Source organism: Lepisosteus oculatus, chromosome 4 (assembly GCF_040954835.1).
Source record: "Lepisosteus oculatus isolate fLepOcu1 chromosome 4, fLepOcu1.hap2, whole genome shotgun sequence".
Lineage (NCBI taxonomy): Eukaryota > Metazoa > Chordata > Actinopteri > Semionotiformes > Lepisosteidae > Lepisosteus > Lepisosteus oculatus.
Genome location: NC_090699.1, coordinates 65,792,237 through 65,818,766, shown reverse-complemented (window position 1 = coordinate 65,818,766; position 26,530 = coordinate 65,792,237). Strand labels below are relative to the sequence as shown.

Sequence of the window (26,530 nt, the reverse complement as noted above, 5' to 3'; positions counted from 1 at the left end):
CAATGCCCACAGTGCCCAGCAGTACCCACACTGCCCACAGTCCCAGCAATGTCCACAGTGTCTGCAGGGCCCAGCAGTACCCACACTGCCCACAGGCCCTTCAATGCCCACAGTGCCCAGCAGTACCCACACTGCCCACAGGCCCTCCAATGCCCACAGTGCCCAGCAGTACCCACACTGCCCGCAGTCCCAGCAATGTCCACAGTGTCCGGAGTGCCCAGCAGTACCCACACTGCCCACAGGCCCTCCAATGCCCACAGTGCCCAGCAGTACCCACACTGCCCACAGTCCCAGCAATGTCCACAGTGTCTGCAGGGCCCAGCAGTACCCACACTGCCCACAGGCCCTTCAATGCCCACAGTGCCCAGCAGTACCCAGACTGCCCACAGTGCCCAGTTTGCCCACAGTGTCCTCAGTGCCCAGCAGTACCCACACTGCCCACAGTCCCAGCAATGTCCACAGTGTCCGCAGTGCCCAGCAGTACCCACACTGCCCACAGTCCCAGCAATGTCCACAGTGTCCGCAGTGCCCAGCAGTACCCACACTGCCCACAGGCCCTCCAATGCCCACAGTGCCCAGCAGTACCCAGACTGCCCACAGTCCCAGCAATGTCCACAGTGTCCACAGTGCCCAGCAGTACCCACACTGCCCACAGTGCCCAGACTGCCCACAGTGTCCTCAGTGCCCAGCAGTACCCACTGTGCCCATTCTGCCCCCTCAGCCCCAGCTCTCCCTGCTCCCCGGCCCTGCTTGCTGTTAAGAGCGGCCGAGCAGTGGCTGGTACAGGCACTGGCACCTCCACTTGGCCCTGCGCCCGGTCCTGGGGGGGCACTGGGGGCGACATGCTCAGCTCTCTGTGAGAAAGGTCAGAGTGCGCGGCGCTCTGGATCGGGCTCGGCCTTTCTTCCCATGCTGCCTTGCTGCTGGCCCACCGATGTATCCCAGAGGGCACTTCAGTGTGGGTCACCGTGACAGCGTCACCGCCAGGCCACTCGCTCCACTGTCTCCTGAGTTTCTCGCCTGCTGGCGCAGAGGCTTGTGGGCCGTGTTGCTGGCACGGCGCAGGGGTGCGCAGCTGGTGTGGTGTGGGGGGGGCTGGCGCCAGCGCTAATCCGCTCAGCGCGGCGGAAGGCCACTTTCACGCAAGGCGACTCACGCTGGCGCCCATTGATACAGCAGGGCGTGTTACTAAGAGACGTGCCTGGCCCAGGGGTACGACAGGAGAACCCACCCGGGATTTGAACCCGCGACCCCCGGGGTGTGAAGCCAGAGCCCCTAACCACAGCTGCAGAAACAGCAGGGGGGGGGTTCTGCCCAGGCGTGACAGCCCCTGTGCATCCGTGGCTGGGAGGCTGGTAGAGGTGTCGTAGTCTTGCTCTTAAAGGGCCCAACAGCACCGTCACCATGAGCGCAGGATCTCATCGCACCGCTCCTGTCCAGCCCCTTGAATCTGTTCCGTGGGGCTGTCTCTGTACCTGTGTCACACACAGTTGTGGGTGATACTGGGGGGAGGGGGGGCCCGAGATCCCACCGCGTGTCTGTGAGAAGATGTACTGGGAAGGCTGGTGCTGGTGGCTGTCTGAGCCGGGAGCCCTAATCCCTCTGTGCTTTCCCACAGCCTGGAGGATTAGCCTCTCAGCGCGTTGTTAGTAAGTGGAAATTAATCTCATTTGTCGCAGTGAGAATCCATTTATGGAAATAAGGTTTCCCTCCCCATGCCTTATTAATTTACACACGATCGTGAAGGCTGCCCAGCTCCTGTGGCTGCTGCGGGCTGGTTTCTGTGCGCAACTTCTTTGCTTCTCTGTGTAAGCGAGGGACTCGGCTCCGGCTCGTGTTGCTGGGTGCTGCACAGCGTCACGCTGTCCCTGGCTGAGCCACGGTGCTCTTGTTTGCTGTAGAAGTCCGGGCCGCTCGTCTGCCAGGACAGAGACGCGCAGCTGTCCCCTGTCAGACAGCTGAGCTGGTTCGGTCATGGCTCTGCAGGGTGAGGGAGGGAGGGAAACAGAGGAGGCCTGCAGTCACGCGATCCAGACGATTTAAACCCACTGCAGGCAGCTCTTCCCCTGCAGGGTCTTCACAGACCGGCCTCTTCGCCCAGGCCAGGCCTGAGTCAGTTTCGCAGCAGCTCATGGAGCTTGCCCATGTGCAGCACAGGCAAACGCACTGCACACACAAACACACACACACACACACACTCTTGCACGCACACATACACTGACACACACTCACACACGAGCATGCACACACGTGCACGCAGACATTCATGCATATACACACTCACACACACACACACACACACACTCACGCTCACAAACACATGAGTGTGCACATTCAAATCACACACACTCACATATACACACACTCACACACATTCATGCACACAGGCTCAGTTTCTCCTCCTCCCTTTGTGCGAGGCGCTATATCACTCTGATAGTTCCTGTAACGCCACAGGACCAGGCCAACCCAGACACCTGCTGTGTGCTCTTCCCTGGGCCATCTGAGCAACCGTGAGAAACTGCTCCCCAGCAGGCACTGCAGGATAAGGCCCAGAGCGGCTCTGTCCGCTCACCTGGAAGGGGCCCGCCCTGGACGGGCCTCGAGCCCTGGACGGACCTGGCCTCGAGCGCGCTCCCAGTCTGTCTGGGATGACATCACCGTCAGCACGCTGGGGATCTGCGGCTCACAGTGTAACCGAAGGGACAGATAAAAGAGAAATACTGTAAGTGACAGGACAACGCGGGCAGAAAATATTAAATATCTCCAGTTGTGTAACTGATACGGCAGTATAAACCCATCTGTTAGCGATCAAACATGACCTCATGAAGCAGACATCAGGAGAGCCTGAAACTGAATCTGCTCTCCCCTCTCCGCACTGTCCTCCCCGTATTGAGTCATCAGCAGGCCTGGACCACACAGATCTGTCGGCCAAGCGCCGTTCCCATCTGTGACATTTCGGGGGTTTCTTTGAAACTCCCTTCGTGTCTTATGTCTGGTTTCCTTTTACTCGGATCCAGTCCCCGAAGCCGGATCGTGGCTGTCTGGGGGATTCTGGAATAAACACAAAGCACATCTGCCTTTGATACCCCTCCCCCCCGCTCCCAGGCAGGCCTCCCCGAGCCAGATCCGACTGAACGCGCTGGCGTCCTCAAACGGGTCAGAAGTACAGGAATTCAGCCCCAGTCTCTCTCCGATCGGGCTTGGACATCACCCGAGCCGAGCCGAGCCGAGCCGAGCCGGTGTTCTGTGCGCAGGACCACAGTTCTTGAACAGAGCGGACCCAGGACCGGGAGAGCCCCCGGTGCAGCTCAGTCCCGGCCCCTGTGTGACTCCGCCCGCTTGTTCGCCCCTCTGGGACCATCCACTCACCTGTCCGTCTGTCCCGCAGGGCGATCGGCTGCTCCTGCTGCCCGGGCAGACGGAGTGCGGGAAGGGCAAGTGTCCGTACGACCCCCACCAGAGGACGGCCACGGCCATCATTGGTGAGTGCAAGTGTGTGTGTGCGCGCGTGGTTTGTGTGTGTGTGCATGTTCATGCGTGTATGGATGTGCGTGTGAGTACGTGTGTGCATGTGTCTGTATGTGTGCTTGTGTGTGTGTGTGTGTGTATGCACGTGTGTGTGTGTGTGTGTGCGTGTGTGATGCTGAGTATCTGGTTTAACACTCTAGCTCCTGCAGATGCCGTCTGTACCCCTGGCTGCAGCAGGATTCCTCTTTCCATTTCATTTCTTTTGGCCAGAAATTTTTTTTTCCAGCAGGATGGGCTGCCTCTCAATCAGTCACGGCCTGGGCTGGCAGGAGAGCTTCCCTTCTTTTTTCAAGACCCGTTGGAGCGTAGCTGTAACCCCTGACTGCGTTTGGGAACACGGGCCCGTGACCTGCTGGGCGGCTGAGGCTGCCTGTGGCCTGTTCTGTCTGTCGGGCGCTGAAGTGGGCAGGCAGACCCTGCACACAGCTTGTAAACCAGTTTGCGGCACGTTTTCTTCTGAATTGGTGTCACCTCCTCTCAGGAGTGGCAGACAGCACAGCCAATCACAAGCCAGTGCTTCAGGCAGAAGAGCATCTTAATGCAGTCGAACAGGTGACAGGATGCAGTCGGTAATGCAATACTGTGATAGACATCCCGGCAAGACCGGTACTGAGCTACAGACACCTGTAGCTGGAGGGGAGGATGTGATCTGAGACACTGAGCTGCGTGTACACCTGGTACAGCTCACAGGGGATGTTCGCTGCAGGCTTACAGCGGAGCTCCAGAGGTGTCAAATTTATACACTCAGCCTGTGGCCTTGCCAGTCCGCTCCATTCCGGAGTTTTGCAACAGCCAGCTCCTTGATTGCTTAATTGGATGACAGCGGGCTCGACGAGTCAATCAATGAGCTGGTTAGCCCAGAGAGCTGCAGCGGAACGGACTGTAGGGGCCACAGGTTGGTGAACCTTGACGCGCGGGCTACATGCCTGGCAGAGGAGTGGGCTCTGGACCGATCGCTGATCTGCAGGGCAGAGGAATCGATCGTTTACCTTTGGCTGTCCAAAGTCTCACTGCAACAGAAGACCCGGATCTTTCTCGCAATCGTCCATGTTTTCCTGGAGACACACCGGAGCTCTCCCCCAACTCCCCCCCCCCCCAGCAGCAGAGAGGAGGCAGCTCCTGGCAGCGGGGGCTCACTTCTCCCCCGGGGGGGTCCGGGCAGCGAGCCGGGCTCCAGCAGGGCTGGCGTCAGTGAGTGGGGGGCCGGCACACAGCCGGTGGGCTCCCCTGCTCCGGTGCTGCCTTGTAACGAGAGACAGTAAAATGCGTTTTGTTTTAATTCTCACTTCCATAAATGAATGAACGTGTGGTTTCCTCTCCATGAGTGGAGAGGAAAGGAGCTCGCCGGGATGATTTGCTCAGGCTCCTGGCGGGAGGGGGGTAAGGATCTAACCTTAGCCCTCCTGGAGCGAGTTGGCAGTGGTACCCATGAGCCTGGTACTTCGGAATCACGCCTGCCTCTCCGCTCTGTCACCTGTGGCCTGCGGCCCGCCGTCTCTCCGCCAGCGCTCGGCAGGGCCTTAGCGACGATGTCATGTTCTCATTCCTCATTCCTCGGCCAATGTCTGATCTCTCCGTCTGCGAGAAGGGGTTTTCCACATTGGCGCGCAGTCCAAGACACGGAGCTTCAAAGGCATCACAATGAATTCCACTCCGCACACCATGTGACTCTTTAATAGGGCAGGAATAAAATCAGAGTCTGTTCCAGCGCCGCATAATGGGGATCTGTTTTGAATGTTTCTCTGGACGGGCGTGCGTCTGTTTTCCTGGGGAGTTACTGGCATGGAGCGGCTGCAGCCTGCGTCTGCTGGAGTCTCTGTTTCAGGGTGTGGGGGAGGTGAGGACGTGGCCGCCCGCCAGCGTTACAGCTTCACTGATTCAGAGTCCCCGCTGAAATAAACTCACTGCCGGGGCAGATACATCTTTACAGGACCCGGAGCTTTCCGAAAGGACACCTGCAAAAATACTGCAGCTATCCAGTTTTCCCTCAGGTGTACCTATCCTGACAACACTTTATTGATTCAAGATATTATTATTATTATTATTAATGACTTTTGGCTTGTGCTTTTTATCCAGAGCCGTTTAATATTGTTGCATAGGAAAAGCCTCATTAATGCAGTTCAGGCTCGTGGGGGAGCCTGAGCTTATCCCAGCAATCAATGGGCAGAAGGCATCCTGGAGGGGCCGCCAGTCCATTGCACACACTCACACCAGGGCCAGTTCTCTGAATTAACCCATGCGTGTCTTTGGACTCTGGATGGAAACAGAGCACCTGAACAAAACTCTGAACTTGGGGAGAACATGCAGACTGAACCCAGGGCCCCAGCGCTGGGAGACAGTCATTCGAAATCTCCGCTCCACCATGCTGACCCAAATTTCAATTCCAACAACGTCTTTTGTAATAAGTAAGTTTTGGTAACTACATGATGTAGCACATGAGTTACACGGGGTAGAAAGGAGTGAGATTCTTCTTGCGGCTGGTGAGCTTCTCCGGCGGACCTGTCCACGCTGCTGTAGGTGGGAGGCCCAGTTAGGGCGACCCCTGCAGGAAGGGGAGTGTCGGTGCAGCTGCGTGTGGCGTGATCCCCGAGCGTCGGATCCCTGGGAGCCCCTGGAGAGCCTGCAGGGCCCTACGCTGATGCTGTGGCCCCCCTGTGCTTGCAGATGGGGAGCTGTACGCCGGGATCTCCTCCGACTTCATGAGCCGGGACACGGCCTTCTTCCGGAGCCTGAGCAGCCGGCACGTGATCCGCACGGAGCAGTACGACTTCAAGTGGCTGCAGGGTGAGTGAGGCCGCCACCTGCTGGGTCAGACGCCAGGGCAGCCCCAGGGCTGGGGTTATTCCTGGGGTGTCCTCTCGGTGTGGTGGAGCGAGAGGGGGACCCCCCCTCCCCCCCCCAGAGCTGCTGGAGGGGTGTCAGTGTGCCCCCGTGTCGCTGCCCTGTTCACGTAGGGCCAATGAACCCACAGCCCTCGCGAGTTTTCATTTCGGGCCACTTCCGAAACGCGGACTGCTCTCTACGCGGATCCCTCCCTCCCTCTGCGGTAACTGAGGACACTGTTTAAGTGTGAAAGAGAGAGGAGGCTGGAGGAAACTGGGTGGTCCCGCGACTGGAGCCCACACAGTGACAAATATTTACCTTACCGCCCCGCGTGTGTGCTCCAGCTCCTGCCTGGCACCCTGTGAGCGCCCCCTGCAGGTCACCCTGCTGCAACTGCACTGGGGTAGAGCAAGAGCCCCCCCCCTACACACACACACACACACACACAGACAGTAAATTGTCCACTCAGGCTGGTTGAAAAGCACAGGGGGGCCGGCAGGGTGCTGCCTGGCCTGGCCTCCTCTCAGCCAATACCCAGCAGTACGAGTGTCCGTGGGCGTGTGGGCGTGGAAACCAAAACCCCGCTCTCAGTCTCCCCATCTTTCTTGTGGAACCTCAAAAAGCGAGACTTTTCTACAGCAACACACGTGGGGGAGGGAGAGAGATTGCAGGAGGCTCTTTTGATCTGCTTTTCCCGTGCTGTGAGTTGCATTGCCTCCTATCCCAGCGCTGCAGGGGTTAACGAGCTCCGGGAGCTCCTCCCGGTGATGTCCCGGGATGTTCTGGCAGGTGTTGTCCCCCCGGAGCCCGAGGGAGGAGACAGTTAGTCGAGCCTGAAGGCCGAACCTATAACGCACTCCAAGGCACCCCTCCACTGAAAACACAAGAGCAGCCGCCGTGACATCAATCGCGCAGACTAGTCAGCTAGTTCGGGAGTCCCCGAAGCCGGCAGGTTATAAATCTCAGTTTGGCTTTGTGAAATCAGGGGCGTGTGCTGTTGAGAAAAATGATGCACGTGGCCTACACGGGGAAGAGAAATCCCAAAAGTGCTTCAGGAAGAAGCCCAGGCCTGGTTGTCCCATAATAATCCGCTGGTCCGCACCCCCCTGCCCAGGCCCTCTGCGACCTGTCTTTCTGGCCCGCTCCTCACCCCCCTGCAGGGGCCCCCCCGTGTCCCGTGTTTCTGGCCAGCAGCTCTTTAACCCCAGTTTAACTCCCTGACTGCGACCTGCTGCCTTTTACAGCCTCATCTGTGAAACCCATTTCCTCGTCTTGCACACTCGGTGTGGGGGTGACCGAGGTCAGCAGCCAGGCAGCTGTAATCCAGTGGTCCATTCACAGCAGCACTGTCCATTTGGAGCGCACTTGAGTGAAAAAGCTGTATGTCTAAACCCCAAGTGTCCGATAACTCGTGCGTTTGAGAGGACGCAGGTGGAAGCTGGAAGTGGATTGAGCACCGGAGGCACTTCCTTACCCAAAGAGTGGTGGGGGCGTGGAACAAGCTGCCCCGCCCTGTTGTTGAAGCTGACACCCTGGAGCTCTCGGCCCGCGGTCTCGAGGCGAGCTCGAGGGGGGGGGGGTCGTCCCTAATCTTTCTTCTGTTCCCCCCCCCTCCTCAGACGCCAGGTTTGTGAAGGTGGCGTCCGTGTCCGAGAGTGGCAACCCAGAGGACGACAAGGTGTACGTGTTCTTCACGGAGCGCGCCCAGGAGGCGGAGGGCTCGGCGGGCTCGGCGGGGAAGGTTCTGTACTCGCGGGTGGCCCGGGTCTGCAAGGTACAGTGGCGCCCCCTGCCTTTCCTCGGCCTCCTCCCGGGCCCACTCTGCTCCCCGGGCCGGGCCGGGCGGGACAGGGCTGTCAGAGACAGGGGGGGGGAACCGCCCCACACGGGGATCGGGTAGGGGGTTCATCCCGGCTCGGGGGAGGCCCGCCGTTTTCGGGTGAAAATCGGGTGTTGAGCTGGTTGGTACCGGGACCACAGGGGAAAAAAAAAAGTATTAAACTTTGGATGAAATCCTGTCGGGACGACCCTGCGGAGGAAGAGGAGGTGGCTGGAAAACCTGTCTGGGAGCAGACGGCTTTGAAGAGGGTTAATAAATAAATAAATAAGAGAAGAGGGTTAATAAAGAGAAGAGGGTTAATAAGAGAACAGGGTTAATAAGAGAAGAGGGTTAATAAAGAGAAGAGGGTTAATAAGAGAACAGGGTTAATAAGAGAAGAGGGTTAATAAGAGAACAGGGTTAATAAAGAGAAGAGGGTTAATAAGAGAACAGGGTTAATAAGAGAAGAGGGTTAATAAGAGAACAGGGTTAATAAGAGAAGAGGGTTAATAAGAGAAGAGGGTTAATAAAGAGAAGAGGGTTAATAAGAGAACAGGGTTAATAAGAGAAGAGGGTTAATAAGAGAACAGGGTTAATAAGAGAAGAGGGTTAATAAGAGAACAGGGTTAATAAGAGAAGAGGGTTAATAAGAGAACAGGGTTAATAAGAGAAGAGGGTTAATAAGAGAAGAGGGTTAATAAGAGAAGAGGGTTAATAAGAGAACAGGGTTAATAAGAGAACAGGGTTAATAAGAGAACAGGGTTAATAAGAGAAGAGGGTTAATAAGAGAACAGGGTTAATAAGAGAAGAGGGTTAATAAGAGAACAGGGTTAATAAGAGAAGAGGGTTAATAAGAGAAGAGGGTTAATAAGAGAAGAGGGTTAATACGTGACAGCCCCCTTTCTCTGCCGCCCCACCGCTTGCAGGCTAGAGAGGAAACACAGCTCTTCCCATAGCCCTGATCTCTGACCTTCCCGGGCAGCGCGCAGCCGATCGGAGCAGAGGCAGCTGCGCCTGCCGTTTTCCCAGCAGCGGGAACGTCAGTGGCGGCAGAGAATGCTCTGAAACGTTGCATTGCTCTTCTCTGTTCTTCGGGGAGGACTTCACCTTCACTTGGTCTTTTGTTGGTCTGTTAAATAGTGTACAGAACAACTGCAGCCGGGACTGTCCGGCAGTGTGGCCCCTCCTGGCCCTGACCTGCTGCTGCTCTGTGTTGCAGAACGACATCGGCGGCCAGCGCAGCCTGGTGAACAAGTGGAGCACCTTCCTGAAGGCCCGGCTGGTCTGCTCCGTCCCCGGCGCCGACGGCGTCCACACGCATTTCGACCTGCTGCGTGAGTCCCCGCACCCCTCTCCTCCGCCTTCCGCCGGCGTCCTTGTCACGTTCGACCCGACCCGACCCGACCCGATCCGACCTGACCCGAGGCCCGTGAGCCTGGAGCAAGCTGCCCAGAGCTGCTGTTGAAGCTGAGGCCGGGTGTCTTCCAGGAAGGGGCCGGACGAGCTCAATTAGCATCAGACGAGCTGGTGGGGCGAATGACCTGCTCCCCAGTCTAACCGCTCGGGTGTTCCTGCGCTCTCCGCCGCTTGTAAACACTGCGCCATCGCTCCTCGGGGGCTGCTGGGCTCAGGGCTCAGGGCGCAGCGCCAGTCAGGGGCGCCTCTGTAGGCGGCTGGCGCTGTGGGTGTCCACAGTCCCGAAGGCACGCCGGCAGGCACGTGGGCAAGCCCCGGCACAGTGCTCTGCAGCCGCCAGGCGAATCGGGGCCTGGGAAAGAGAAACAGTGTTTCGCGCCGAGAAGGAGCAGGTCTTCCAGCTCTGCGGGAGACATTCCTGTGCACAGGGGGGCTTCGCCTGACATCAGGGCTCACGTGCGAGGACAGGGAGCGGGAGGGAGCCAAATTCCTCGTGTCTTGCCTTGCGTGGAAAGGGTATCTTCTGGGCAGGACGGCCAGTGATTAATGACACAGCGTGTCCCCGAAGGGGGGTTCAGTCTCACACTCCCAGCGGCCCCTGACCACAGCAGACAGTCGGGCTGTCGGAGAATCTCATCCCACAGTGCCGATGTGGGAAGTCAGGTTTCTCCTCCTGGGAGGCCGGGGCAGGTACTGTATCGCAGATCCATGAGAGGAGACTGGATCCCGCAGTGTTTCCTGTTTCCTGTGGGCCACTGTCCTCCTCCTAATGATGCTCTGATGCTTCTGCTCAGTGCCGAAAAGTAAGGAGATAAAATCGAATATAAAGGAATTCATGGTTACACATGAAGAGAGGCCCATCTGGCTTCTGCTCCCAGGATGTCATCCAGCTGTTTCTAGAAAGAAACCAGGGTATCTGCTTCATCGACATGGCCGTGCAGCTTGCTCCAGACCCCCACTGCCCTGCCTTTGTGTCAAGAAGGGTTTGAAATGCACTTGTGTTCTTGGTTTGAGATGCACTTCCCAGAGGCTTTCCTTCCTGTCCCTGGCTCTTGTTTCGCTCTCGAGTCTGAAGAGGTCCGCTGGGTGGAATTTGTCAGGGCCCCCGGAGGATTCTGAATGCAAGTATCAGATTCCCCTCGTAATCTCCTTTGTTCGAATGCATGAGAAGAATGCGTTTTTCCTCCTGCCAGCGCAAGGACACCCCTCGAGCCTGAAACTGTGTCTGATTGTGCTTCTCTGGGCTGGATCCAGGGCAGAAATATCGTGTAACGTAGCGAGCGAAAACCGATCGCACTATTGTAGTGCTGTTATTAGGGCCTGCTAGATCCTTATTAATGAAGGATCAGAGGAGCACCAGATGACTCAGTCACAGGTGAGCCAAGTGGGCGTCGTTCCAAAGCGATCAGCGCCGCGGGCTCGTCAGTGGCGGGCCGTGGGCTTCGGTTCTGGGTGGGCACTCTTGTTCTGCCCCCGAGCGCGGTTCAACAGTTCGGACGGCTCCGGTGAAACGCCCCCTGAGGTTCAGGCGTGAGCCGGACAGATCGGTGAGCCGCTGGGCGAGCAGTGGGGGTGCGGGGCGGAGGTGTCTCTGGGGGGAGGTGGCAGGTGCTCGAGGGGAGCTGCTTTCTACACGGTGAATTTCCTGTGTGATTGCTGGCTGCCAGACAGAAATGAAACATTGAAAAAAGTTGTTTTTCCCTCGATGGAAAGAAAGAGTAGTGTGAACATTCCCCCCTCCCCCGCTGCCCTGATTGCAGGATGGGCAGGACACCTGGCGGGGGGCTGTCCCTCTGCGCCCCTATCTCCCAGCCCCCCGCGCCTGCCAGCCTGGAGGGACAGGGCCTCCCTGCGGGACGAGGGGATCTGTCTCAGCAGCTCAAGACAATTGTTTTCACAACATGGAGCGAAATCTGTGAGAGGACAGAGGCGTTTGAGATAACAGCCTGACACACACACACACAAGCTCACACAGATACACACACACTCTCACACTCTCTCACACACACACACTCACACACACTCTCACACACACACTCACACACACACACATACACTCACACACTCTCACTCACACACTCTCACACACACACTCACACACACACACTCACACTCATAGACACTCTCACACACACACACTCACACACACACTCACACACTCACACACACACTCACACACACACTCACACACACACTCACACACTCACACACTCACACACACTCACACACACACTCACACACACACTCACACTCACACTCACACTCTCTCACACTCACACATTCTCACACTCACACACACTCTCTCACACTCTCACACTCACACACTCACACTCACACACACTCACACACACACTCACACACACTCTCGCACACACACTCACACACACACACTCACACTCATAGACACTCTCACACACACACACTCACACACACACTCACACACTCTCACACACACACTCACACACACTCTCGCACACACACTCACACACACACACTCACACTCATAGACACTCTCACACACACACACTCACACACACTCACACACACACTCACACACACACTCACACACTCACACACTCTCACACTCACACTCACACTCACACTCTCTCACACTCACACACTCACACACTCTCACACTCACACACACTCTCTCACACTCTCACACTCACACACTCACACTCATAGACACTCTCACACACACACACTCACACACACACACACTCACACACACTCACACTCTCTCACACTCACACTCACACTCTCTCACACTCACACTCTCACACACACACACTCAGACACACTCTCACTCACACTCTCACACTCACACACACACTCACACTCACACTCACACTCTCTCACACTCACACACTCACACACTCTCACACTCACACACACTCTCTCACACTCTCACACACACACACTCTCACTCTCAGCAGGGCCCGGATCCCCAGTGAGAGCTGCAGGGCACGCAGCAGGGAGAGAGCCGCAGTTCCCTGGAAAACCCCAGGGCAGTGCGGGCAGGCTGGGAAAGCTCCCCTGGCAGGGCCGCCTGCCTGTGTGTGGTCTGCCTCCGTCTCCCTCCCCGCGGGCCGCTCAGGTGGGAGAGCGGGGCAGCCGGGGAGAATCGACCAGGAGCCTGAAGACACGGTGCTTCCGAACAGCCTTCCACGCTTTCAAAAGCTCGACTGTCCTCGGGCGCGCCGGCGCGGCGGGTCAGGGCTGGGTTAATTGGCACGCGCTCGTTAGTTAGGTACTTCAGGTGCTGGGCAACGTCAAGCTGTTCCCAGGACTGCAGCGGGGGTGGGGGCCGTCCCGAGCCCACCCAGCGTGGCGGGGATTCATTTAGGAATGTGGAGTGCCGCGGTCAGCAATCACAGCAGCCTTTCTTCTCTTGCTCACACGCAGAGTGGATAGCGTGGATCATGGAGAGCTCTGGAGGGGCTCCATTCAACGGGGGCTCGTTAGGGGATTCGGAGCCCAGCGCGATTCAGAGAGGGGCTGGTTTGGTGGGCATGACAACAGGCGGCCCACGGAACCTGGAGAGCGGACCGAGCCCGTTCTGATCGCGGCGGGCGTGGAGGAGACCTGGCTCCGGCTCCCGGAGAGTGACCCGGGAAAGGGGAGAGACGCAGGCGAGACCGCAGCGCAAGGTTCGAGGGAGGCTTGACTGCAGGATAAAGTAGCATCTTGCGCCAGGGGAGTCAGCTCCTCAACGCGTGTAACTGGCGATGCAGGAAGGGACGAGGATCAGGCCAGTCAGAGCTCCCCGTTATTAGGCTGGGTTGTCGCCCTGCGTGGTGAAGGAAATGGTGAAATTTCCTGTCACGTCAGCCTCCCTGGTGCGGCTCGGTGCTTCATTCCGCACACCAGTGGCAGTCTGTCACGAGTGCGCTGGGCTGTCTCCGCTGGACTGGTCTTTCTGTGGAGCAGCTCGGAGAGGCTGAACGGGAATCCTGTGACACCCCCCCGGCCACAGCCCCACGATCCGATTCCGCCCGCCGGCACGCTGTGGATGGTCAGGAATGCCAGCCCGGCGTTCCGCGCCCCAGTCCCCGTGGGGGTGATCGGCAGTGGGCCCACACGGGCCCGTCCTGCCGCGGGGGGCTGACTGACTGACGGACTGGCTCTCCCAGACCTTGCAGGGAAACAGCACTGAGCGCCAGTGAAAAACATAGCTCCTTTTCAGGAGCGCGAGCAGGCCGAGCTGCACAGTAGCGGTGTTGTGTCTGCTGGGGTCAGGGGGTGAATCCTGGCTGGGGTTCCACCTTCGGGCTCTTCACGCCGTCGTAAAACCATGGCGACGCCGCGCCCCGCTCCTCTGAGAGAGAGGGGCCTGTTCTCGGCTCGTGCGGTCTCAGCCCAGCCTGGGCCAGGTCAGGCAGAACCCGGGTTTGCCCTCCGGAGCGCCGGGCGGAGGCCACCTCGCACTGCCCAAAAATAAAACAGACGTGGGATTAACAAAAACACCGCCGGGAGTCAGGCGGCGTGCCGTTCGCCTGGGAGTCTCGGGTCATTCCCTCCAGAAATGGAAAACAGACGTCGAAAACGAGCCGTTTTTATAGGCCGGGCCTTTTCCCTGAGCGAAGGCGGTGTGGCCAGCAGGATGCCACAGTTGCCATGATTACTGTATTCCGATGTGGAAACAGCACACAGGGCCTCTGTCGACCTCTGTTTTTCTTTCCAACTTCCATCCTGGCGGCCCGTTCCGCGACAAACCGCGGAGCACAGCGGAACGGGCAGGGAGGGGTGCCAGGGGGTCAGCAGTGGACCCGGGGACACGGCACCCCGCTGCTCCCAGCGCGCACCCATCCCGCGCATCCTGTTCATTTCGAAGTCGGGGTCCTTAGGGAACTCCTCCTGGAAAGGGATCCCTCCTCTGTGAGCCGGCGGAGATCCCCTGGAACTTGTGCTTGGATTCTGACGCGGACAGTGAGCAGGAAGAGGCTGTGTCCTGCTTTTATACCGTGTGTTTACTTCACAGCTCACAGCACTCTCAGAGTCCAGGCCCTGACCTGTTACAGGCACTGGGCTATTAAACTGCCTGCCTGCACTCGGACGAGATGCCCCGGTTGTGAATTAGGATCTGGGTGCAGCTGTTCTTACAGTGGCTCTGCTGGAGCTGAGCTGACACCCCTTCTTCCCCTGTTCCCCCCACAGAGGACGTCTTCATTCTTCAGGGCAAGGACAAGGCCAACCCCCTCATCTACGGTCTCTTCACTACGTCCAGGTAAGCTGTTCCCTCTAGAGCACCGCCCCCCTGGACAGAGCCAGTCACTGCGCCGTCACCTCAACAGAACACAAGGCAGTTCGGCGTCTGTCTCGGACAGGACTCTGTTGGCCCTGCACTCTGTCGCTGGTTATACAAACCCCATCTAAATCCAGTTCAGATCAGATGAAACTTGGCGAGAGGTCGTACTTTACACCCTGTTGCTCCTGTGAGGTCTGATACTCCATTACAAACAGGTCAGGAAGGTGTAAGACTGGTAGTTCGCCCCTCCCTGTGGGCCGGGATCCCTCTGCCCCAGCTGCTCCTGCGCTCGTGCTGACGGGCTGAGGGAGTGAACCTCACGAGCGAGCGGCAGTTCGGGGAGAGTGTCCCCCCGCAAAGCGGGAGGCCCTGCTGTGTGTGAAGGTCCACACAGGCTCCGCTCTCGGGTTCTGGCAGCAGCGTCTGTTTGCTGTGGTGGTTGTTAAGGAGTATCCTGCCAATTCCTTTTCGGTAACATCTGGGGGGGCTCACGTGTGATCTGTGATGGCCGCCGGCCCTGGGACACGCGCCACGAGACGCTGCCACGCGCCGCCGACGGCCCGAGGGCTCTTGTGATTCCAGGCTGAGTAAGGCTGAGCTCGAGCCCCAAAGGTGGTCCCCCGACTCTGCGCTTCAGCCGGAATGGGGAACACGCGGTGCGGCTCGCTGGCGGTGCTCGGGCCGGGCCGGGCCGGGCCTTCCAGACTGCGTACACCGCGGTCAGTCTGACCGCCAGCTACATCACCCCGCTGTAGTGGGACACCTCCTGTCTGGACAGGGAGCCCCTCCTCCTCGCTTAGCCGAGGTCCCAAAACGGACGCACCTCCCGTCATGGCGATGACCTGAAAGTCCTGGGGGGCGTGGCGCCCGTGCTGCCCGAGCAGGCCCAGTGATGGGACCCCGTTGTCGCCCCTCTCGCCCCTGCAGCGACGTCCTGAACGGCTCGGCGGTGTGCGTGTACAGGATGCAGGACATCGCCGTGGCCTTCAAGGGCCACTTCTCCCACAAGGAGGGGCCGCAGTACAAGTGGGTGGAGTACACGGGCAGGGTCCCCTTCCCCCGGCCGGGCACTGTGAGTACGCCTCTCCGCACCCCGCGGTCCGACTGCTGGGGGTCAGGGCCAGGGCTATAGGGATCGGGACTGCTCCAGCTGCTGGGGGTCAGGGCCGGGGCTATAGGGATCGGGGCTGCTCCAGCTGCTGGGGGTCAGGGCAGGGGCTATAGGGATCGGGACTGCTCCAGCTGCTGGGGGTCAGGGCCGGGGCTATAGGGATCGGGGCTGCTCCAGCTGCTGGGGGTCAGGGCAGGGGCTATAGGGATCGGGACTGCTCCAGCTGCTGGGGGTCAGGGCCGGGGCTATAGGGATCGGGACTGCTCCAGCTGCTGGGGGTCAGGGCCGGGGCTATAGGGATCGGGGCTGCTCCAGCTGCTGGGGGTCAGGGCAGGGGCTATAGGGATCGGGACTGCTCCAGCTGCTGGGGGTCAGGGCCGGGGCTATAGGGATCGGGGCTGCTCCAGCTGCTGGGGGTCAGGGCCGGGGCTATAGGGATCGGGGCTGCTCCAGCTGCTGGGGATCAGGGGTGAAAGATAAGGGTGAAGGTTCAAGGTGATCTGGGGTCAGGGTTAGGGCCAGGGAAGACTTTGTGGAGGGAGGGCACTTGATGTCTGCTGGGTTACAGTCTGCTGTCCAGGCCCACGCCCCCTCATGCCCGCGGCCTGCCTGCGCTCTCTGCTCCCCAGTGCCCCAGCCAGACCTACGGAGGCTACAGGTCGACGCGGGATTACCCTGATGACGTCATCTTCTTCAGCCGCACGCACCCGCTGATGTACGAGGCGGTGTACCCCGTGCACCGGCGCCCCCTGCTGGTGCGGGTGGGGGTGCCGTACAAGCTGACGCGGCTGGCAGTGGATCACGTGGAGGCTGTGGACGGGCAGTACGACGTCCTGTTCATCGGCACGGGTCAGTGCCTGCTCTGTGAGACCGGTGTGAACGTCGCTGCATGAACGAGACTGTCCACCCATTGGCGAAAAAGCTTTATCCAGTTCAGGGTGGCGGGGGAGCAGGAGCCTATCCCAGCAATCGAAGGGCTCAAGGCGGGGTACAGCCCATCACAGGGCAGATAAGCACAAACACGCACTCACACCAGGGCCAATTTTCCCAAGACGTCAGTTAACCCACCAGCCTGTCTCTGGGCTGTGGGAGGAGCCCCACAGGAACACGGGGAGAACATGCAAACTCCACACAGACAGCACCCCAGGTCTGGAACTGAACCCAGGGCCACCGTGCTGCCTGAATAAGTGAGGCAAGAAAGCATTTTTTCTCAGGAGAAGAGCCAGAGGTCGGTCTGCAGTGGAAAAGCGGACGAGGTCTGAGTCACACCTCTGTTTATCGCACTTTCAGTCCAGGCTGTGAAGGAAACGGCAGCGGTCACCCCCTGCCAGGCTGGCGATTGTCAGGCTCCCCCCGATCAGCAGGCCTGTCGCCCCAGACAGTGATGAATGCGACTCAGGGTGTTAATGAGGGCTGATGGTGACAAGGCCCACTGACAGCCCACACAGTGGCAGCCTGCAATTAAAACAGGCTCGTTGCTGTGTTTACATTCCACAAAGGGGCTTCTTGTTGAGGTGTCTGAGCGCCCTGTTGCTGAGGTCAAGGGTCATGTTTACAGGAGGTCGGGAAGCAATAAAACTCACTCCCACCTTGGCTCAGAGATGCCAGGCCCTCGGGTCACGCTGTGTTTTTAACGAGCCCTGCAGGCGCTGGTGAGAGTAACGGAGGTGTGTGGATTTTGCAGACTCTGGGCTGGTGCTGAAGGCCATCCATCTGCCCCAGGGACAGGAGGGCGAGCAGGAGATCACTCTGGAGGAGCTGCAGGTCTTCAAGGTTCGTCTGACTGTCTGTCTGTCCACCTGTCTACCTGTTTGTTCACCTGCCTGACTATATACCTGTCCGTCAGCGTCTCTACATGTCTGTCCCTTGTGCCGTCGGCCTGCCCTAGATAGCTGTGGTCATCGAGAGGCATGACACTATACGTGCTGTCTGACTGAGTGTGCAGAACAGTCTGTAAAGCCCTTCCTCCTCTTCCCTCTGTGCAGGACCAGTCTGCGATCACGGCGATGACGCTGTCGAAGAAACGGGTAAGACTCCCCCCCCGATCGCAGCCCCAGCCTGCTCCTCTCCCTGGGGTCCGCGGTGTGCCGGGCCGTGCTGGACTGGCCCGCGGGCCCTGGAACAGCCCATTCTTACTGCAGGGCGGAATCACTTGGCTAGCTTTCTGAACGAACTCTGCTCAGAAAAAACATTTAGAAAGATGTGGAAACGGGTGGAGGCCCTGTGACGCCCCTAACTTCTTTGGTAGTTGGCAGCTAAGAATCGGCTGGAACAACGTGGCTGGGCAGCTTGTTCCACACCCCCACCCACCCTTTGGGTAAACTCTCCGCACCCTGTAGTTTCCACTTGAGTCCTCTGGCTCGTGTTTCCCTGTCGGTTCTGAAGACGTCCGCCGGGTTGACCTGATCAGGGCGCCTGAGGATCCTCGGGGCTCAGGCCTGGGGTCTCCTTCTGCGAGTGTTGCGCCCAGTCCGCGCGTCTGTGGAGAGGGGCGCCGGCGTGCGAAAGGGCACTAACGCGGCGGCCGTTCCCTTCCGCAGCAGTGGCTGTACGTTGGCTCCAGGGAAGGCCTTGCCCAGCTGGCGCTGTACCAGTGTGACCTGTACGGCCAGGCCTGCGCCGAGTGCTGCCTGGCGCGGGACCCCTACTGCACCTGGGACGGCACCTCCTGCAGCCCCTTCGTGCCGCTCGCCCGCAGGTGAGCCTGGCGCCGCCGCCCTGGTCGCTGCCCGGTGCCCGGAAGGCCGGGGCGGAGCCAGCTGACGGGGGCCATGCGTTGTGTTGGCAGGAGGAACGCGAGGCAGGCGGGAGTGACCAGGGACCCGCTGACCCAGTGCATGAGACAGGGAGGTGAGCACCCCGAGAGGGGTTTTGTCTTGTGTGTGTGGCGACCCTGGGCGCCTCTCCTCTCCCATCGACTGCTCGCCGCCGTCAGCCACTGCAGCTCAACTCACCCCCCTGGAGGTGAACAGGCCGGGGCGCCCAGGGCAGCTGACCCCCCTGAGCGCCCTTCACGGGCAGCGAGAAGCGGTCACTAGCCTGTCGCGGGTGAAGTGGTGAATTCTTGCTCCTTGTGTGGGGGGAGGGCAAAAGGGAGGTCAGGAGGCCGCGTGGGACTGTGTGAAACACGCTGTTAGCATCAATAAGGTGTGATTAGTGCTTTTAAACGGGGTTTCAACCTCGGGCTGGAATTGCAGGCAAGTGGACATTTCTACAGCAGCTCTGAGAGAGGTCTGCTCCAGGAGAATACAGATCACTCATCCCCTCCGCCAATCTGTCGTAAACGTCTTCTGGTTGGGTTGAGCTCTTTGAATGCACCGTTATTCGGGCTTCAGTGTAACTTTGAGTTTTGTAATAGTTGTATTGACTAATTTCTGGGTCTCTGTCTGTCCCAGCTGCCCTGGAAGTGGAGGTGGAAGAGAGGGTGATGGTGGTCGCCGAGGGCAACAGCACCTACCTGGAGTGTCTGCCGAAGTCCAGGCACGCGGCCGTCACCTGGTTCAGAGAGGCTGGCGAGAACAACCATGAGCTGCACCAGGTCAGGAGTGATGTAGTAACACTGCCCAGAGACCCATCTGGGACAACACAGGGTCCACACCCACACTGCAGTGCAAATAGACATGCCCACACTGCAAACAGACACACCCATACAATACATAACCACACCCACACTGCAGTGCAAATAGAGACACCCACACTGCACACAGACACACCCATACCATACATAACCACACCCATATCATCACACATAGTCACACCCACACTGCAATGCAAATAGACATACCCATACCATACATCACCACACCCACACTGTAAACAGACACATCTGTACCACACATAACCACACCCACACGGCGGTGGCCACACCCGTATCATCACACATAGTCACGCCCACATTGCAAACAGTCACACCTACACCATTGGTAGACACACCCCACGGACAAACACGCCCATACTGCATTAGCCACGCTCGGATCATCACACACCACCACCCTACACTGTAAACAGACATGCCTATAACACACAAAGATATGCCTATATCACACAGACACACCCACAACCACGCCGCACATTGTGACAATGACATGTTGCCCACAGATACACCCACACAGGATCTGGACACACCCTTAATACATGAAGAGAGCAGAACTACACAGAAACACATCAGGGGCACGTCCGTGCAGAGCACAGATCGGCCGATTCGGCAACAGGCATGTGCCCACATCACAGACACGACTGCTGTGCACACAGACCTTCACATTCAGGACAGAAACACTCTCAGGCAGCAACCAGGTGACCTCCCAGGCCTGGATACATATGGCCAAAAGCGCTAGGAAACAGCCCACAAGGAGCAGTGCTCTTCAAACCGTATTTAAACTCGTCCTGCATGAACTCTAAATGCTCCGGCACTGTGCCTGCCCTCTCCGGCGCCGCCGCCCGACTGCAGGCCTCACTGAGAGCAGGAGAGGGTTTCCGGGCAGGAGCGGGGAATTCCTGGCGCTGGCACGCCCGCGGCGAAGGCCCGTGTGAGCCGAGCTCGCGGCGCTGAGCCCCGCCTCTCCGTGTGTCTCTGCCTGGCGCCCAGGTGACCTCCGGGGAGCAGCTGGTGCTGATCGACAGGGGGGTTCTGATCCGCCGAGCAGAGCCGGCCCACTCCGGCATCTACCACTGCCAGCTGGAGGAGCACGGCTTCCGCTGGACTGCGGTGAGGGTGCGCCTCTCCGTGCTGAGCCCCGCCCGGGCCGAGCCCCCGGCGCCGCCCGCCCCGCTGACCTACCCCCAGCAGCTCTGGTACCAGGACGTCATGAACCTCATCAGCTCCCCCTCCCCCTCCAAGATGGACCTGTACTGCGAGCAGGTCTGGGGCCGCGCGGGCAAGAAGAAGAACCGCAAGAAGTGGCGCCTTGGAGCGGGGGGCCAGGGGGGCCACGGGGGCCGCGGGAGCAACGGGGGCGGAGGAGGAGGAGGAGGAGGAGGGAGGAAGAGCAGGAGCAGGCCGGAACCCGTGGCCCTGAGGTCCCCGCGCAGCGTCTAGCGACCCTGGGCGGCCGCGGCGGCCCTGGCACGGGACAGGGGGGTGCCCACAGTCAGACCAGCTGGCACCGGGGTGTGGGGTGCCGAGACCGAGCTCTGGAAAACGGGGTTCCCCGATCAGCCAAGCCAGCGGGGTACTTGGGGGGTGGGGTGGGAGAGCACGAGCGACTGGGGACCCTCCTGCGGGGGTGGTGGGGGGTGCCCTTTCCTGTATTGTGGTGGTACTGGGGGCTGTCGGGGTGTCTTACACCAGCAGAGAGGATCAGGAAGTTTCTAAAAGAGCCCCATGAGGCCCGCACTTCTCAGCTACACTGCTGCTTGACTATCTTTTCGTTTGTTTTCGGGAAAAAAAAACCCATGTATATCTCTATTTATTTTCATGCTCCTCCACTCACTAGTTTAGTCTGTGGCTCGAGGTCCCGGCTTCCATCCTGCAATACTGTGTTTGGCCGATCGGTACGAGACTCGGAGGAGGCAGGAGACAGAGGTACTGCGCCCTGGGAAGGCGGCAGGATTGCGCTACAGCTCCCCCTATCTGCCAGGAGGTGCTGGTGCAGCAGATGCTCCGCTGCACAGCTGGGGGGCGTTCCAGGCGGACAGGTGGCGGCTCTCCGTGAGCTCTGGAGAATCCGAGGATCGTGGAATCCGCTGTCGTGTGTGGCTGGGCAGCACTGTGGCCTGTGCTGGAGGCAGTGACGCATTTCAACAGCACGCTGTTGGGCGGGGTATTTATTTCCAGACTTTTAACTCACCCGCACAGAGAAGCTGCTGCACCAGCAGGGAAAGTGCTGAAATACCAGTCGCACTGTTGAGCCGAGCAGAAGATATTCTGGAAAAGCTCAGCAGTACCGAGGTCCAGCAGAGCTCCGATAGAGAGAGTCCCTGAGTCCGACACAGTTTACAGCCATATTGACAAGGGCTGTTTCTCAGCATAGCAGCCTACTGCCTGACTGAGGAGGCTTGCGGGCACGTGATTGTGCTGCAACACGTTCAAGATGTTCCAGCAGGAAAGGCCAATTGAAAGGCCACGTGGTCAGAGATACCTCAGTCATGAATCAGAGAGCTTGGCTCTGGTGTGAAGTATATATCGGCCCTGCACGGAGAATGTTTCTTTAGGAGCTCAAATTCCTGTGGAAAAGTGCTTTCTGGCAGGACTCAGCTTGACCCCGATCTGATCCGAACACCGGCTGAGCTGTTTCTGCAGGCCCTGCCCGCTTGGCGCCCCTGCTGTAGCCACGCCTGCCCCCATCCGGCGGGGCCTCCGCTCGGAGGTAACGCGCTGTGGCCTACAGCTTCTGGAGCGAGCTCTGCGGGGCGCTGGTCTGGAGCTCGTGTTGCACCGCTGACTCAGTGGCTCCCCGCCTTCAAAGCCCTGGGAGCACGTGGCTCTGGGCCGAGCTGCAGAGAGAGCCGGCTGGTTCTGAAGGCGGCGGGGGGGCCTGTAACCACAGCGCCCCGCAGCTCTCTGCCAGAAACACCAGGGAAATGGTTCCAAGCTGGCCTGGGAGGGGAGTTACAGGCGCTTTGAACGGCAGCCTCTGTCAGCTGGTAGCAATGTGTGCACCCCCACTTCTGGCGCTGTCTCCGGGGCTGTGCCTGCAGCTCCGACTACGAGCCCGTCGGGGTCACAGTCGCTCCTCTCACTTCCCGAGACCCGTCCGGCCCAGGGAGAAAGGCAGTGACCGGCAGAGGCAGATTCTGGGTGGGTGGTGGGGGGGTTCGATACTCCCAGTGAGCACGCTGGATGAGACATGCAGACGCAGGTGTTTTTATCGTCACCTGTGCTAAGGCTGACGGTTCATTAAGGACACGATGACAGTAGAGAAGAGTTTCCGAGAGGCCGCACTGCAGACGGGGCCTCTGGGGGGGGGGTCCCCCCCATAATCCAGGTGCAGTTCGGAGAGCCGGCCTGCGTCCTGCTCTGCTCGCCCGGCCGCCGGCCCTGTCGGCGCAGTGGGGCCGAGAGCAGTCAGCTGAGACCGGCGCACGTAGGAGCTTTTGAGATGTTTTGAGATGTGGACCTGTAGGAGGCGCTGTGCTGAGTGGAATTGGGATGTTGGGTATCTTTGAGGCTGCTTTGCTGTGCTTTCCTTGGGCTCGTGTGCCTCTCCACTTTGTGACGCTGCTGTGTCCCCCTGCTGTTGAGCTGGCTGGGCGAGCTTTGCCGCGCTCTCAGAAGTGACTGTGCCCTTGCCAAGAGGCGTGTCTGTTGAGAAGCAGACGCTCGCCCTGTGATTAGAAGTGCTCAGTGCAGCTGCTTGCTCTGAGCTTGCGGTTTCCCCTTGTTACACAAGCCACGGGACGTCCTGGACAGGGATCTTCCTCCCCTGCCTGGGAGCTTCCTGCTTCTTTGCAAAATCCCTTTCATTTTTATTTTCTCGGAAACCCAATAGCGTAGTTGGATCAGCTCCAGGAGGTTGGGGAGACTGTACGAACACCCCTTCTCTGGTCTCGAGCAGCCTGGCAGTGCCTATCAGCTTATATCCCGTGTGCCAGTGGCTCTCAGGGCCAGCTGGGTGCTGGGTGCCAGTTCACTCCAGGCTGCTCAGCGCCCTCTGCTCAACCTCTCTGCAGAAGAGCTTCTGGCGGGGGCTCAGTGCGCAGCACCGCCCCACCGCGGGCGAGGTGAGCCCGGCTCTGCTCTGGCACAGGAAGGGCGGAGCTCTCTCCCCCTGTGCCATGACAGACACACCTGGCAGCACTACAAGGCCAAGCTGTGCCAATTCGCCGTCGACTGCCAGTTAACCACCACAAGGCTGCTGGGAGCCTGATCTTCAAAGTGCAGCCATTCGTCTCCTTCAGACCCCTCTGGCACTGACCTGCCAGCTATCGAATCCCATTACGAAAACAGAGAGCAAACCAGAACTCAAAGCAGATTTGGCATTTTGAACAGATTATCCGGAGGTTAATGCTCTTGAGGACTCTGGCTCGGGTTTCTAGCTACTTGGTTTTTGCATGCAATTTGAGCGCCCTGGCAGTGAGCTCGGCTCGTGAAAGGAAGGGAGTGTGTGTGTGCGTATGTGCGCGTGTGCGCGGGGTGCAGAATGCTGCCGGCCTGCTCGACTCCTCACGTCCCATGAGGGCTCATTGATTCCGAACCCCACGGCAGTCGTCTGCTCCAGGCCCTGCTGTCTGGCCGGTCCTGAGCCCCAGGACCTGCAGCAGCGGACACCGAGGGCAGGTGGGAATCCGTGACTGTGTCGCAGAGCTGTTCCCAGAATTCCGGACATTCCACACTCCAGGAATGGAACGGCAGGGCCAGGAGTCAGAGGAATGAAGAGTTTTAGGAGGTTTCCGCGACGCGCGAGGAAAAGATGATTAAAGGCTGGGGGGTGTTATGTTTTAAACTTCAGCTGGCTTCGTTTGTTTTTAAATTCGCTTTGAAGTGGTGGATGAAGCAGCCCGCCTGTGTCAGAGTCAGGCTTTGAATAGCTGTTGACGTGACTCAGCCCGGCCCCTCGCTCCCAGACTTCAAGGGGGCTTCGTGAAACCACGTCTTGCCCAGACCCCGGTGCTCGGAAAACAGCTCAGACCTGGGAATCGCGGTCTGACGTCTGGGCCTGACAAAAGGTGGAGAGCATCAGACTAAACAAGAGCTTCGCACGCTGACTCTGAATTAATCGCTGGCTCTTTGACCTCATTTACGCTGTGTAAATGCAAAAAGGCTTGCCTGCAGTCTGATGAGCTGACATAAAAATTCCTCTTTGGTAATTATAAGTTAATTTTATTAATAATAATTGTTGTCATGTTCTTCATAAGATTATTAGTACCTTATTGTGTGGTAGGTACGCTAAAGAAAAAGATTACGTATTTAATTTGATTATTTTTAAGTTGTAGTGTCTGAGAGTTTCTGTTCTTTAACAATATTCTGTGTCAGGATGCTTTTCTTGTGTAATAAAGTGTTTTTCACGAGTCTCTCTGTCTCTCTGGGGGGGTCTGAGATGAGCGGTGTCTCTCTGTCTCTCTGGGGGGGTCTGAGATGAGCGGTGTCTCTCTGGGGGGGGGTCTGAGATGAGCCGGTCTCTGTGACCCGGGACCCGCCGGAGAGAGAGAGAGACCATGGGACTCCTAGCCTGCCTTCCCAGCTGCCTCAGCTGTTCCAGGGCACTGGGGTTGCCCAACTGCTGGCAGGGTCCTGTCATCCAGTCTGCAGGCGTCCCGGTCAGAGAGTCACCCACGAGCACCAGGAGGAAGCAGCAATTCAGGGGTTAACGCCACAGCTTCCTCTGCAGCTGCTGCGGCGACCACTGGACAACCAGATACAAGACTTTGTATGTAATAGATCTCATGAGACAAGGTATATGAAACATTTTCCAAGGTAAGGTATAATAAGATACTGTATAAGCCGGTATAGCACCAGGACAGGACGAGTGTTCCCGCTGTAAGATCAGGTAGTGTAGGTGCCATGTTGAATAAATAACACGTACTGTAACAGCACAAGCACGCAGCTCACAGGGGGGGTGGGTGCCCGGACCGGCCCTCTGATTAGTGTGGGTCCTGACAGCTGAGCCATGGGCTGCCTCACAGACGCTGAGAAACAGGGACGCTTCGGGATCTCGCTCAGGGCTCCCAGAGGACGAGCGAAAGGGGCAGACAGGGAGCTGGTGAACGGCCCCTTCTTGGCTGGAACACTGCTCGTGCGGGTGTGAGTTACCTATGGTGAACAGCCTTCTTTGTGTCAGTGGAATCCTGACCGCGCAGCTCGAAGAAGGAAGCTATTGTCCGAGCTCCCCCTGGGAGGGGTCCAGTTTCGGCACGCCCGAGGGCCTGCCAGCGCGTGGGGAGGGCCGGCCCAGCACCCCTGCAGGGGCAGGCTGGGGGGTTCGTCACCTTCACAGTCCACTCTCCCCCTCCTGGGCGGGGGGGGTCTGACCTCACCTGACCTGAGCTTTCTGACAGAGCTGCGCGGGTGTGTATTTGATCGAGGACAGGATCCTGCAGCTCCTGACCAGGATGGCCACAGAGTCTTCTGTTCTTCATTCCAAACTAGCAGCCCATTACCGAGAGAACCCAGCAATCAGTCCTGATTAACGGGATCTTGGGCCTCTGATTGGAAACCCCTGTAAAGCCTGACATACAGGGGCTGAAGTGGAGCAGGAACCGGGATTCTCTGCCTTAGCTCTTCGGATTGGGAATGGACTTGAGGAACACGTTTCACACACAGAAGGTCATTCCGCACTTCAGTAGCGGCGGCCGCGGCAGCACCTGTGACAGACAGCGCCCCGTGATGAAGCGTCCTCCGGGAGAGGAGCAATAACGCTTCGAGATGTGACTCTTGCCCCACCTTTCAGAACAGCCTTTAAAAGCTCTGGGGAAAAAACGGATAAGATGTTCCTCTGTAGAAATAAAGGGAATGAGGAATGAGCACAACGTTTCGGCTGCGCAGCCGTTTGAAGGCCGCGTGAAGAGTGAAGAAGAAGACTCGACGCACTAGAAGAGCCTGGGACTGGAGGCTTTAAGCCAGTGCTATCTGTGCGTTCAAACACCGTGTCCTGAGCTCGGAGCACCTGGGGGAATCATTAACGACAGCGTGCTGCATGGTCATGGGGGG

The 26,530-nt window shown here is 58.6% G+C and overlaps 1 protein-coding gene across 2 annotated transcripts in view; it reads left to right on the top strand.

Moving 5' to 3' along the window:
• Nucleotides 1–24,891, top strand: part of sema3h (sema domain, immunoglobulin domain (Ig), short basic domain, secreted, (semaphorin) 3H) — a 40,229-nt gene extending 15,338 nt beyond the window's left edge. The window contains exons 6-18 of one of the 2 annotated variants that reach the window (XM_069189606.1): nucleotides 3,389–3,482; nucleotides 6,193–6,312; nucleotides 7,971–8,125; nucleotides 9,390–9,504; nucleotides 14,744–14,813; nucleotides 15,762–15,906; nucleotides 16,575–16,794; nucleotides 17,630–17,718; nucleotides 17,931–17,972; nucleotides 18,486–18,643; nucleotides 18,734–18,795; nucleotides 19,341–19,483; nucleotides 20,531–24,891. In XM_069189606.1, coding sequence (XP_069045707.1) covers nucleotides 3,389–3,482; nucleotides 6,193–6,312; nucleotides 7,971–8,125; nucleotides 9,390–9,504; nucleotides 14,744–14,813; nucleotides 15,762–15,906; nucleotides 16,575–16,794; nucleotides 17,630–17,718; nucleotides 17,931–17,972; nucleotides 18,486–18,643; nucleotides 18,734–18,795; nucleotides 19,341–19,483; nucleotides 20,531–20,980 — 1,863 coding nt within the window. In that variant the 3' untranslated portion in view covers nucleotides 20,981–24,891. The remainder of the gene's footprint in view (nucleotides 1–3,388; nucleotides 3,483–6,192; nucleotides 6,313–7,970; nucleotides 8,126–9,389; nucleotides 9,505–14,743; nucleotides 14,814–15,761; nucleotides 15,907–16,574; nucleotides 16,795–17,629; nucleotides 17,719–17,930; nucleotides 17,973–18,485; nucleotides 18,644–18,733; nucleotides 18,796–19,340; nucleotides 19,484–20,530) is intronic. The other variant, XM_069189607.1, reaches the window with a different exon arrangement.
• The last annotated feature ends 1,639 nt before the right edge of the window (nucleotides 24,892–26,530 follow it).